Raw genomic sequence first — 12,329 nt, 5'->3', positions numbered from 1 at the left:
TTTGGTGTGGCAGTGAGCCAGCCTTCAAGACCCCTTTCTTTGGGTCATTGTTTCTTTTTGCAACTGGCTGAAGGTTCAGCCCCCCCCCCCAAGGTGTAACCCTGATATCTGTTTCAGAGTAGCTGCCCTGTTAGTCTGTATCCGCAAAAAGAACAGGAGGACTTGTGGCACCTTAGAGACTAACACATTTATTTGAGCATAAGCTTTCGTGGGCTAAAACCTACTTCATCAGATGCATCTGTGTACACCCCCAACCCAAGCACTACGCACACACTTTTATCTTAGCCCGGTCTGTGTACAACGCTGTATCCCAGATCACATCATTCTCCAGGACAAGCCTCAGCCCTCCCTTGCTCTTCTGCATCTGGGGGTCATTTAGGATTTCAACCCCAATGTGAATGGGCTAAAAGCAGATCTTAGGCCTGGTGATGCCCTGAAGCACTTTGCAGGGTTTTTAATGCCTTTTTTTTTTTAAATTAAAAATAACCTTTACCTCCCTTCCCCCACCCAAATAAAAATAAAAGTAGCAAAAAGATAACAGATAAAAACAGCACTTGATTGATCGGGCATATGCAACCCAGCCAAGCCAGGTGTTCTTATCCATGGTAATTGACGGGAGGAAGGCCTCTATAAAGCGGAGTCGTTTGGGTCCTGGTTTAAGGCTGGCTGGCCGCAAACAGCGTGGATGTAATGGGATCAGAGGGAAAACCGAGGTGGAAAAGTTAAGAAACCCTCCCCCACCACACACACAAACGCATTTCCTTTCCGGCCAATGAGATCGTACCGCGTCCAATCATAGCCGGCCTTGATCTTTGAATGCGGGCAGAGGAGCCGCCCGGAGCGCTTTAGTGTGACCCCCCCCCCCCCCGCACCGCCCAAGTAACTGTGGGGTCAGGGTCCCCACGGAGTGGGGTCCCCGCCAGTCGTTCAGCAAAAAGCACCCTAAACTTTGATTCCCTCCCAGAAACGCCCCATTTGTTGCACGTTAATGGCAGGGGTCCTAACGCAGCAGAGGAGATTTCACGGACCAGGGATTTCAGGTCTCTCCCTTTCCCCTTCCCAGCGTGGGAGGTTGTCCACGCAAGTGGGGACTGGGGCCTTCGGGCAACTCAACGAATGTCACATGGCGGCTGGTAGATGGCGAGATGTTTGGTTAGCCGTGGGGCAGAGTCCTGTTGACTTCGGGCTCGGGGTGATGGGTAGGGTATGTCTCCTATGGCCTTAACTTTGGCTTTGCGGATAAACTAAGCACGGTACCCGCTGTGCAGACTTCTCAGTTCCTATATTTTAAAGTTAACGTTACAAAAATATTTTAAATTTGATTTTAAGCACTCTGTACCAGGTTTTCCTAGGCTTTTATTGTACAAAGCAACAGTAAAAAAAAAACCTAATTATTCAATCCTACAGAATCTATTAAAGTGATTAGAACAAAGGCTCCCCAAGGCTACAAGGTTCCGCAGCCCCGCCGCTAAAGAGCAAGGTAACCCCCCCCCAAAACTTCCAGGACAGAGCCGCTTAAAGCAAAGCCGCAGACTACTTAATATAAACGAATAGGCAATTAAATCCATCAAGGCGGCAATCAAGGCTTGCTAAAGCACAACCCCCACTGCCCCAGAAAGCCCCAAAACAGACAGCAGGCTAAAGAAAAGAACATGCAAATAATAAGAGGCGCTATACGCTTTGCTGGGCCTTGCCTTAGCAAGGCCCGGAGCTCACACAACGTGCAATGTTTACAGCTCTCTCCTGGAGGCAGTGGGTGGCTCTTAAAAGAGCCTTTGGGTTTTTTTTTAAATGGACGCCTCTGGGCGGGAGGGCCACAGCGCGATTACTTGGAGCTGGTGTACTTGGTCACAGCCTTGGTGCCCTCAGACACGGCGTGTTTGGCCAGCTCCCCGGGCAGCAGCAGGCGCACGGCGGTCTGGATCTCCCGGGAGGTGATGGTGGAGCGCTTGTTATAATGCGCCAGGCGGGACGCCTCCCCAGCAATGCGCTCGAAGATGTCGTTGACGAAGGAATTCATGATGCCCATGGCCTTGGAGGAGATGCCGGTGTCGGGGTGAACCTGCTTCAGCACCTTGTAGACATAGATGGAGTAACTCTCCTTCCGGGTCTTGCGGCGCTTCTTATCCCCTTTCTTCTGGGTCTTGGTCACCGCTTTCTTGGAGCCCTTCTTGGGCGCGGGAGCGGACTTCGCCGGCTCAGGCATCTCGATCGCTCCTGACAACGCAGAACAGAACCAGCAAAGCAATAATCCGCCCGGCCGAGAGTCCTCTCTTTATAGCGCCCCTATGCAAATGAGGGTAGCCTAATTCCACCCTTCCTATTGGCTGCTTCCATATCGGGCCGCCATTTCTAGTCGTGGCCGCCGATGTAAAGGGGCTTCGTCGAAATGCTGCGCGGCGATTGGACGGCAGCCCCCTCTTTCTTTCCCGATTGGCGGGGTTGCGAAGTGTCTTTCCCATTGGGTGTTTTGGAAGAGACGCATGAGGCAGCCAATCAGGAGCCGCTCGCCCCATCCCCGTGAGGGAATAAAAGGCCGGGAGCCCTGCAGCTTTCCTAGAGTGCCGTGGTGTGTTTGCTCGCTTAGGCAGGTGCTTGGGGTTGCTCGTCATGTCTGGCCGCGGAAAGCAAGGCGGGAAGGTGCGGGCCAAGGCCAAGTCTCGCTCTTCTCGGGCGGGGCTGCAGTTCCCGGTCGGGCGGGTGCACCGGCTGCTGCGGAAGGGGAACTACGCGGAGCGGGTGGGAGCCGGCGCCCCCGTGTACCTCGCCGCGGTGATGGAGTACCTGACCGCGGAGATCTTGGAGCTGGCTGGCAACGCCGCCCGCGACAACAAGAAAACCCGCATCATCCCCCGCCACTTGCAGCTGGCCGTGCGCAACGACGAGGAGCTGAACAAGCTGCTGGGGGGAGTCACCATCGCCCAGGGCGGGGTCCTGCCCAACATCCAGGCGGTGCTGCTGCCCAAGAAAACCGAGAGCCACAAAGCCAAGGGCAAGTGAGCGTGGATACCCACCCCCCCTAAAACCAAAGGCTCTTTTAAGAGCCACCCACAATTTCAGGAAGAGCTGGGAATCGCTCCCTGTCTTGGGGAGGTAGGGGCAGCTCGAGAAAACGTTGTCTACTCTTTTGGTATCCCCAGAAACCTTGTCCTGGTTTTGCACTAATCAGATCCCTGAGCCACACATTGGGGGCGGTAGGGAAAATGCTGCTTCTTCTCCTTTGTCCTTCTCATAGCACAAACTTCTGAAACCCTGTTCCCGTTTTGCACTAACCAGATCCTAAAGCTGCACAGGTGAGTGAGCAGTTGCAGCTTCTGCCGCTCTACCCCTTCCAACGAATGAATCCTAGCGTTTTCAAACAGAGCAACCCCCACCCAGGAACAAAACGTTTAGAACTCCCAAAAGGCAGTGTTTGGGTTCACTTGTGCTGTGCTGTGCAGTTTGATTATTTTCATCTGGGATCCCTGTGCTGAGGTGCTTATAAGCATCACAGCCCGCAAACATTGGCCTAAGTGTCTTTCCTAAAACCACACAGAAAATTGATAGTCAAGATGGGAAAGGAACTAGTCACCTGGAACTCCAGCTGTGTTTTAAGCCCTGGACTAAGGCTACCTGGCAAAGGAAAAGTGTAATTCACAACAGCTGTTGGTCTCAGCATTGCAAGAAATATGAATTAATTTGTCACAAGTTTATCTGGCTAGTTGGTATGTTACTTTTTGTTTTACTGGATTTTATGCATTACTTTTGTCCGCTGTAGGCAAAGTTATCTGGCAGGGCGTTTGATACATTCAAGTTAAATAATTACTAGGGACAATTAATTGTAAGGCCGGCAACTTTCTCAAGTAGCTGTTCCCTATTTTGCTACTTTCAGACTGATCAAATCACCCCTTAACCTTGTCTTTATTAACCTAAATAGATTGAGCTCCCTGGGTCTACCACTGGGGAGAAAAATTATGCTATTATACAGAAAGTGTGTCTAGCCATTGTATGCAGTCTTAAAGATTTGCAGCTATGTTTACATGGTAAGAAGTTACTGTGGACGCAGACCATTCACTCCTCATATGGTTACATTACATGTAGAAATCTGATACTAAACTCTTATGCTAGAATCTGGAACTCCAGAATTATGATATGGAACTATCCTATAGCAAAGAGAATGAGGGTACAATTTCTGCTACTCTGTCAACCCTAGATCAGATGTGTTCCATTAAAAGTAAAGGGGAGGTGTGTGTGTGGCGTGACAGATGAGAGAGATTTCTAAGAACACAGCAGGAAGAGGAGAGGTACACAATACAAAAACCAGGGTCCACCCAAGGAAATTAATATTCAGCATGTTTAATACAAATAAGAGAAAGTACTTTTCCCACACAACATGCAGCTAATCCAGTGCCATGGGATGTTGTGCTGCCCAAAAGCATAACTTGGGGGTCAGAAAAGAACTGAATACATGCAGGGAAGATAGGCCTGTCAGTACAGCGTTTCTCAAATGCAGACAGTGGGGGCTATTTTTGCAGCCACAGCCTCCTGGGCTGTGATTCGGGGAGGGAACAAAGCACTGGCCGTCTGCCAGCAGGGGTTGAGCTCTGCCCCCTCTGAAGACACAAATGCTGGAGGTGCAGGCAGCTGGTGACTTTCCCGGTGGGGGGAGCAGACTTCAGCTTCAGGCTCCATCCATGTGATGGCAGGCTCTGGCCCCAGGCTCACCATCCCCGCCATGGTCCCCACTGCCTCCTTGCCCATCTCCCCATCCAGGGCTTAATTTGTCCCAGGGCTTGCTCGGGCTGAGTAAGGTTTCTTCTGTGTTTCATATTCTCTGTGTGTATATAAAGTCTGCTGCAGTTTCCACGGTATACATCTGATGAAGTGAGCTGTAGCTCACGAAAGCTCATGCTCAAATAAATTGGTTAGTCTCTAAGGTGCCACAAGTACTCCTTTTCTTGTTTCTGCTGTGAAAAGTGATATTTGTATGTTTGTTAATATCACTTTTCACAGCACCAGACTTACTAGCAGCAAATCTTTTTTTTTTTTGAAGCAACCAAAAAAGGAAAAGAAACAACAACTGACAAGAACATGCAGAGCGCCTTATTTGTGTTTCTATTCTGTTTAGGGCCAGTAAAGAATAGAGATAATTTGCACAGTATTTTTATATCCCAATCTGAAAAACCCTACATAAATAAATTACGATTTGGACCATGTATATGTGCATATTTATTTATTCTAAAGTTAATTAAGTATTTCAGGAAAAATTGTCAGCGTGGCCACCAGCAAGAATTGGTGGCCATACTCCGTGGCCACCAAAAAATTTGTTGGGAGAACCCCTGCACTAGTGGCTCCAGGTGACCCTAACCCTCTGACTACCATGAGCCAGGAATGGAAGCCAGGGTAGATTACTCTGGGATTGCCCTGTTCTGTACACTCCCTCCTGAAGCTCTAGTATGGACCACTTTCAGGGATAGGATATTGAGCAAAATGGACCATAGTCTGACCCAGTGTGGCAGCTTTTATGTTCTTGTTACTGTCATTCTGGGTGGTCACAGTTACAGAGGGGACTACATTTTGAGAAATACAGGGTTTCTTCTTTTCCATTTTTGTTTTTAACTGAAGTAAGAGGAGCTATTCTATAGGGTTTGGCAAAGTGTGTAGTTTAGGCGTGTTTTGGAAAGCATATTGATTTTACTGTGCTTCCATTTAAAAGGCCTGGGCTTTCTCTCACTAGGGATGTGGGGTAAACAGAAAATCCCACTCAGAACCTAAACTTTGTTGTGTGTTACTTCGGTTCTGAGATGACTTCAGAATGTTTTTACCTTAACTCTGTTATTTACATCACTTTGGCTTGGAGCAAATCCAGCTCTTTCCATGCAGCCAGGGAAGGGCTTTTAAAGATGGAACATTTACTTTGTGGGTATGGCTGAGGGTTCAACCCCCCCAAACCCATGTAAGGTGCGACCTTGATGTTTCAATGTATACACCACATCCATGGCCTTCACGGTGTTTCTCTTCGCACAGTAATTCTCAAACGTTTGTACTGGTGATCCCTTTCACATAGCAAGCCTCTGAGTGTGACCCTCCCTTATAAATTAAAAACACTTTTAAATATATTTAACACCATTATAAATGCTGGAGGCAGAGTGGGATTTGGGGTGGAGGCCGACAGCTCATGACCCCACCCCCCATGTAATTACCTCACAACCCCCTGAGGGGTCCCAATCCCCAGTTTGAGAACCCCTGTCTTGGCATGTTCTGAGTGGATCACGTTTGCCAGGAAAACCTTGAGCCCTAGAGTTTCTTCATGCATTACAGTTGCCAACTCGGCTTGAAGCTATTCCAAGAGATTTCCCCGCCAACATGACAATATCATTTCCTTAAAATATCCTACTAAAATCTCGCAAATTGCTTTCAATACTCACCAGGAGATCGATGCCGATTCCTGGAGAATTGGCCACCCTAATTAGCCTTGAGATGACCTTCACACCCCACCCCCATGTGTGGCAAGAAAGACACACTCAGGTTTGCCAATACCCTAAATATTGGACAATAATCCAGATTCCCTCCGAATTTTGCGGTGCCCCGTCCCGACCAGAGGAAAAACGGAGAGGGAACAAGATGGGCAGGAGAACTACCTACCTGTATCAGAGTAGCAGCTGTGTTAGTCTGTATTTGCAAAAAGAAAAGGAGTACTTGTGGCACCTTAGAGACTAACCAATTTATTTGAGCACAAGCTTTTGTGAGCTAGAGCTCACTTCACTGGATGCATAAAAGTGGAAAATGCAGTGAGGATGTTTTTATACACACAGATTGTGAAAAAATGGGTGTTTATCACTTCAAAAGGTTTTCTCTCCCCCCACCCCACTCTCCTGCTGGTAATAGCTTATCTAAAGTAATCACTCTCCTTACAATGACAGGTTTCAGAGGAACAGCCGTGTTAGTCTGTATTCGCAAAAAGAAAAGGAGTACTTGTGGCACCTTAGAGACTAACCAATTTATTTGAGCATGAGCTTTCGTGAGCTACAGCTCACTTCATCAGATGTATACCGTGGAAACTGCAGCAGACTTTATATATACACAGAGAATATGAAACAATACCTCCTCCCACCCCACTGTCCTGCTGGTAATAGCTTATCTAAAGTGATCATCAGGTGGGCCATTTCCAGCACAAATCCAGGTTTTCTCACCCTCCACCCCCCCACACAAATTCACTCTCCTGCTAGTGCTAGCCCATCCAAAGTGACAACACTTTACATAATCAAGTCGGGCTATTTCCTGCACCAATCCAGGTTTTCTCACATCCCCCCCACCCCCATACACACACAACCTCACTCTCCTGCTGGTAATAGCTCATCTGAACTGACCACTCTCCAAGTTTAAATCCAAGTTAAACCAGAACATCTGGGGGGGGGGGGTAGGAAAAAACAAGAGGAAACAGGCTACCTTGCATAATGACTTAGCCACTCCCAGTCTCTATTTAAGCCTAAATTAATAGTATCCAATTTGCAAATGAATTCCAATTCAGCAGTTTCTCGCTGGAGTCTGGATTTGAAGTTTTTTTTGTTTTAAGATAGCGACCTTCATGTCTGTGATTGCGTGACCAGAGAGATTGAAGTGTTCTCCGACTGGTTTATGAATGTTATAATTCTTGACATCTGATTTGTGTCCATTTATTCTTTTACATAGAGACTGTCCAGTTTGACCAATGTACATGGCAGAGGGGCATTGCTGGCACATGATGGCATATATCACATTGGTGGATGTGCAGGTGAACGAGCCTCTGATAGTGTGGCTGATGTTATTAGGCCCTGTGATGGTGTCCCCTGAATAGATATGTGGGCACAATTGGCAACGGGCTTTGTTGCAAGGATAAGTTCCTGGGTTAGTGGTTCTGTTGTGTGGTATGTGGTTGTTGGTGAGTATTTGCTTCAGGTTGCGGGGCTGTCTGTAGGCAAGGACTGGCCTGCCTCCCAAGACTTGTGAGAGTGTTGGGTCATCCTTTAGGATAGGTTGTAGATCCTTAATAATGCGTTGGAGGGGTTTTAGTTGGGGGCTGAAGGTGACCGCTAGTGGCGTTCTGTTATTTTCTTTGTTAGGCCTGTCCTGTAGTAGGTAACTTCTGGGAACTCTTCTGGCTCTATCAATCTGTTTCTTTACTTCTGCAGGTGGGTATTGTAGTTGTAAGAAAGCTTGACAGAGATCTTGATAGATTGATAGATCTTGATAGAACAGATTGATAGAGCCAGAAGAGTTCCCAGAAGTTACCTACTACAGGACAGGCCTAACAAAGAAAATAACAGAACGCCACTAGCGGTCACCTTCAGCCCCCAACTAAAACGCCTCCAACGCATTATTAAGGATCTACAACCTATCCTAAAGGATGACCCAACACTCTCACAAGTCTTGGGAGGCAGGCCAGTCCTTGCCTACAGACAGCCCCGCAACCTGAAGCAAATACTCACCAACAACCACATACCACACAACAGAACCACTAACCCAGGAACTTATCCTTGCAACAAAGCCCGTTGCCAATTGTGCCCACATATCTATTCAGGGGACACCATCACAGGGCCTAATAACATCAGCCACACTATCAGAGGCTCGTTCACCTGCACATCCACCAATGTGATATATGCCATCATATGCCAGCAATGCCCCTCTGCCATGTACATTGGTCAAACTGGACAGTCTCTATGTAAAAGAATAAATGGACACAAATCAGATGTCAAGAATTATAACATTCATAAACCAGTCGGAGAACACTTCAATCTCTCTGGTCACGCAATCACAGACATGAAGGTCGCTATCTTAAAACAAAAAAACTTCAAATCCAGACTCCAGCGAGAAACTGCTGAATTGGAATTCATTTGCAAATTGGATACTATTAATTTAGGCTTAAATAGAGACTGGGAGTGGCTAAGTCATTATGCAAGGTAGCCTGTTTCCTCTTGTTTTTTCCTACCCCCCCCCCCCCAGATGTTCTGGTTTAACTTGGATTTAAACTTGGAGAGTGGTCAGTTTAGATGAGCTATTACCAGCAGGAGAGTGAGGTTGTGTGTGTATGGGGGTGGGGGGGATGTGAGAAAACCTGGATTGGTGCAGGAAATAGCCCGACTTGATTATGTAAAGAGTTGTCACTTTGGATGGGCTAGCACCAGCAGGAGAGTGAATTTGTGTGGGGGGGTGGAGGGTGAGAAAACCTGGATTTGTGCTGGAAATGGCCCACCTGCTGATCACTTTAGATAAGCTATTACCAGCAGGACAGTGGGGTGGGAGGAGGTATTGTTTCATATTCTCTGTGTATATATAAAGTCTGCTGCAGTTTCCACGGTATACATCTGATGAAGTGAGCTGTAGCTCACGAAAGCTCATGCTCAAATAAATTGGTTAGTCTCTAAGGTGCCACAAGTACTCCTTTTCTTTATACACACAGATTGTGAAAAAATGGGTGTTTATCAGTTCAAAAGGTTTTCTCTCCCCCCACCCCACTCTCCTGCTGGTAATAGCTTATCTAAAGTAATCACTCTCCTTACAATGTGTCTGATAATCAAGGTGGGCCATTTCCAGCAGAAATGCAGGTTTTCTCTCCCCCCACCCCACTCTCCTGCTGGTAATAGCTTATCTAAAGTGATCAATCTCCTTACAATGTACCTACCTGTACTTCAACTCCCCTTTTGGCTCCCAAACCCTAGCTTCTCCGCTTCCACCAATGAGACCTCTTGCCACGCTGGCCAATCAGCGTACAGTCTTTCATTTAAAATTAAACAGTAAAATTTGGCGCCTTATCTGCCCCAGAGCATGCGCAAAAGGTCGGGGGGGGGAAAGAAGAGTGTCATTTTAGCATTAGGACTTTCGGAATTACATGTTACCGCTCAGCGTTGAGTTCATGGGCTGCGAATCATGTCAGGGATCTCTGAGCTGAGGCAGGCCGCAAAGTGAGTGTTAGAGGAAGTCTGGGTGTCCTTTGATTGCCCTTAGGCCCCTGCATTTTTGGCTCCGTCGGGTAACAGAGAGGGCAGGACTGCATATTCCCCGCCCTTAGCTCGGAAGAGATTTAAAAAGTTCCTTTTGGACTCTGGAAATCGGTTATTTGTCTTATTGGGATCCAGGAAGTATCACAAAGGTTTGGGGCTGGAGAGGTGGCGGAGCACAAATGGATCCACCCCACGGCCGCGCAAATGGGGCGCTGCGCTTTGTTCTTTCTGCCGCGTCCTGGCATTCAGTTCCTGAAGTCTGCCCAGCCCCAAACTTTGCAGAGGGGGAAAAAAAACCTCCCACGGCGCCACTTGGAGGGAATACAGCTTTTTCATCCTCAGCCCAACGGCGGGGTGTGTCCCAATTCACACTTAGGAGCATCCTAAACACCTGGATATTTGCAAACGTCAAGTGACCTTTTGTCTCCTCCCCACTTCTCTGGCCGAGAGAATCACGTTGGCCGCAGTTTGGAGTCAAACTGTTTGAGCTACACCCCAGCCCCCGCTCTTCGAGACCCTTGGACTGCCTCGGTGCAGGTGACTCCCAGGTCAACTATTTAACTTCCATGTGCTGGAGGGGGGTGTGTGTGTGTGACGTTAATATGAAAAAATAAATAAAAATATAGCTCCATGTCAAAACTGGAAAGGACAGAAAATCCTCAGTCTCTCTTACAGTTTTCAGAGTAGCAGCCGTGTTAGTTTGTATTCGCAAAAAGAACAGGGGGACTTGTGGCACCTTCGAGACTACCCAATTTATGTGAGCAGAAGCTTTCATGCATCCGATGCAGTGAGCTGTAGCTCACGAAAGCTCATGCTCAAATAAATTGGTTAGTCTCAAAGGTGCCACAAGTCCTCCTTTTCTCTTACAGTTGTAAGGAGATGGCAGCTTATACTAAATGTGGTATTTTGTTAAAAGGCTGGAAGTGTATACTACCCTTACAATATACCTTTCTCTGCAAAGATCGAATGCCAATTTGTAATTTGACTTGTCTATAAAAGCAGCTTCAGGTTATTTCACAATGGTTTTCTTTAAGTCTTGGGGGAAGTGAATATGGGAATATTTATTCTAATGGATTCAAAGTTTACAGCGAAAGTGTATCAGCCTAACGTTAGAGATTTTACTCTACGAATACAATTTTCTTGCAGTTACAAAACTTGGGGGGGGGGTTAACTCTAGATAAAAAAAAGCAAACAATTAAGGGTAAAACAGTGACTAAAGCCTCTTTCATTGAAGACACAGATATCACAAGAATGGATGCCTCCCCAAATAACTAAATGGTGATTTTTAAAATTAACATTCATTTTCTAATTAGAGAAATCCAGTCTGCATGTTTACACTCATAATGGCTCTAGGCCTCTCCTTCCCCAGTCTCTTAGTATTTTGGTGCCATTTGTTTTAGAGCTATGAACTAATCCCTTCTGTTTTCTGGATGGAGATGGTAAGAATTTTTATTAGGGAAAATACACTAAAAAAATCTTCACTAGTATTTTATAAAAATTGATATTTTCTATTGCATAAACATAAAGGTGTTCAGATGCCATTGCTGAATAGTAGACATTAATAGAACATTTTTATCTATATATAGCAAACCTTAAGACAATAGCTTTCTAGAAAAATTCTCATTCCTCATATAAATATCTTACATATAAGTTAATACTCTAAAACGCATTGATCATGTTTTTATAGGGGTATTGGCTAGGACTCTCAGCTCTCTCATGGAAAAAGTGGGTGGCTCTTAAAAGAGCCTTTGGGTTCATAGTTGAAGTCTCTTGGAGAACACAGCGCGATTACTTGGAGCTGGTGTACTTGGTCACAGCCTTGGTGCCCTCAGACACGGCGTGTTTGGCCAGCTCCCCGGGCAGCAGCAGGCGCACGGCGGTCTGGATCTCCCGGGAGGTGATGGTGGAGCGCTTGTTATAATGCGCCAGGCGGGACGCCTCCCCAGCAATGCGCTCGAAGATGTCGTTGACGAAGGAATTCATGATGCCCATGGCCTTGGAGGAGATGCCGGTGTCGGGGTGAACCTGCTTCAGCACCTTGTAGACATAGATGGAGTAACTCTCCTTCCTGGTCTTGCGGCGCTTCTTGTCCCCTTTCTTCTGGGTCTTGGTCACCGCTTTCTTGGAGCCCTTCTTGGGCGCGGGAGCGGACTTCGCCGGCTCAGGCATCTCGACCGCTCCCGACAACGCAGAACAGAACCAGCAAGGCAGTAATCCGCCCGGCCGAGAGTCCTCTCTTTATAGCGCCCCTATGCAAATGAGGGTAGCCTAATTCCACCCTTCCTATTGGCTGCTTCCATATCGGGCCGCCATTTCTAGTCGTGGCCGCCGATGTAAAGGGGCTTCGTCGAAATGCTGCGCGGCGATTGG

At 47.2% G+C, this 12,329-nt stretch overlaps 3 protein-coding genes across 3 annotated transcripts; 1 reads left to right on the top strand and 2 right to left on the bottom strand.

Annotated features, from left to right (window-relative positions):
* Positions 1-172: 172 nt before the first annotated feature.
* Positions 173-12,179, bottom strand: LOC125628331 (histone H2B 8). Its single transcript, XM_075122484.1, has 2 exons — positions 11,706-12,179; positions 173-1,773 (listed from the first exon to the last, which is right to left on the bottom strand). The coding sequence occupies exon 1, from the start codon at positions 12,126-12,128 to the stop codon at positions 11,748-11,750; it is 381 nt and encodes a 126-aa protein (XP_074978585.1). The 5' UTR covers positions 12,129-12,179; the 3' UTR covers positions 173-1,773; positions 11,706-11,747.
* Positions 1,339-2,256, bottom strand: LOC125628330 (histone H2B 8). The gene has a single exon (XM_048833299.2). It carries the CDS (start codon positions 2,204-2,206, stop codon positions 1,826-1,828), a length of 381 nt encoding a protein of 126 aa, XP_048689256.1. The 5' UTR covers positions 2,207-2,256; the 3' UTR covers positions 1,339-1,825.
* Positions 2,596-3,868, top strand: LOC125628326 (histone H2A.J-like). Its single transcript, XM_075122482.1, has one exon. The coding sequence runs from the start codon at positions 2,611-2,613 to the stop codon at positions 2,998-3,000; it is 390 nt and encodes a 129-aa protein (XP_074978583.1). The 5' UTR covers positions 2,596-2,610; the 3' UTR covers positions 3,001-3,868.
* Positions 12,180-12,329: the final 150 nt, after the last annotated feature.

The sequence above is a fragment of the Caretta caretta genome, chromosome 23 (assembly GCF_965140235.1).
Source record: "Caretta caretta isolate rCarCar2 chromosome 23, rCarCar1.hap1, whole genome shotgun sequence".
NCBI classification, from domain to species: Eukaryota; Metazoa; Chordata; order Testudines; family Cheloniidae; genus Caretta; species Caretta caretta.
The sequence above is the reverse complement of the archived record's forward strand: the minus strand, read 5'-3'. Positions and strand labels throughout refer to the sequence as shown.

Excerpts from the sequence above, each read along its gene's own strand:
- LOC125628330 (XM_048833299.2), bottom strand. The coding sequence starts at position 2,206 with ATGCCTGAGCCGGCGAAGTCCGCTCCCGCGCCCAAGAAGGGCTCCAAG.
- LOC125628331 (XM_075122484.1), bottom strand. The coding sequence starts at position 12,128 with ATGCCTGAGCCGGCGAAGTCCGCTCCCGCGCCCAAGAAGGGCTCCAAG.
- LOC125628326 (XM_075122482.1), top strand. The coding sequence starts at position 2,611 with ATGTCTGGCCGCGGAAAGCAAGGCGGGAAGGTGCGGGCCAAGGCCAAG.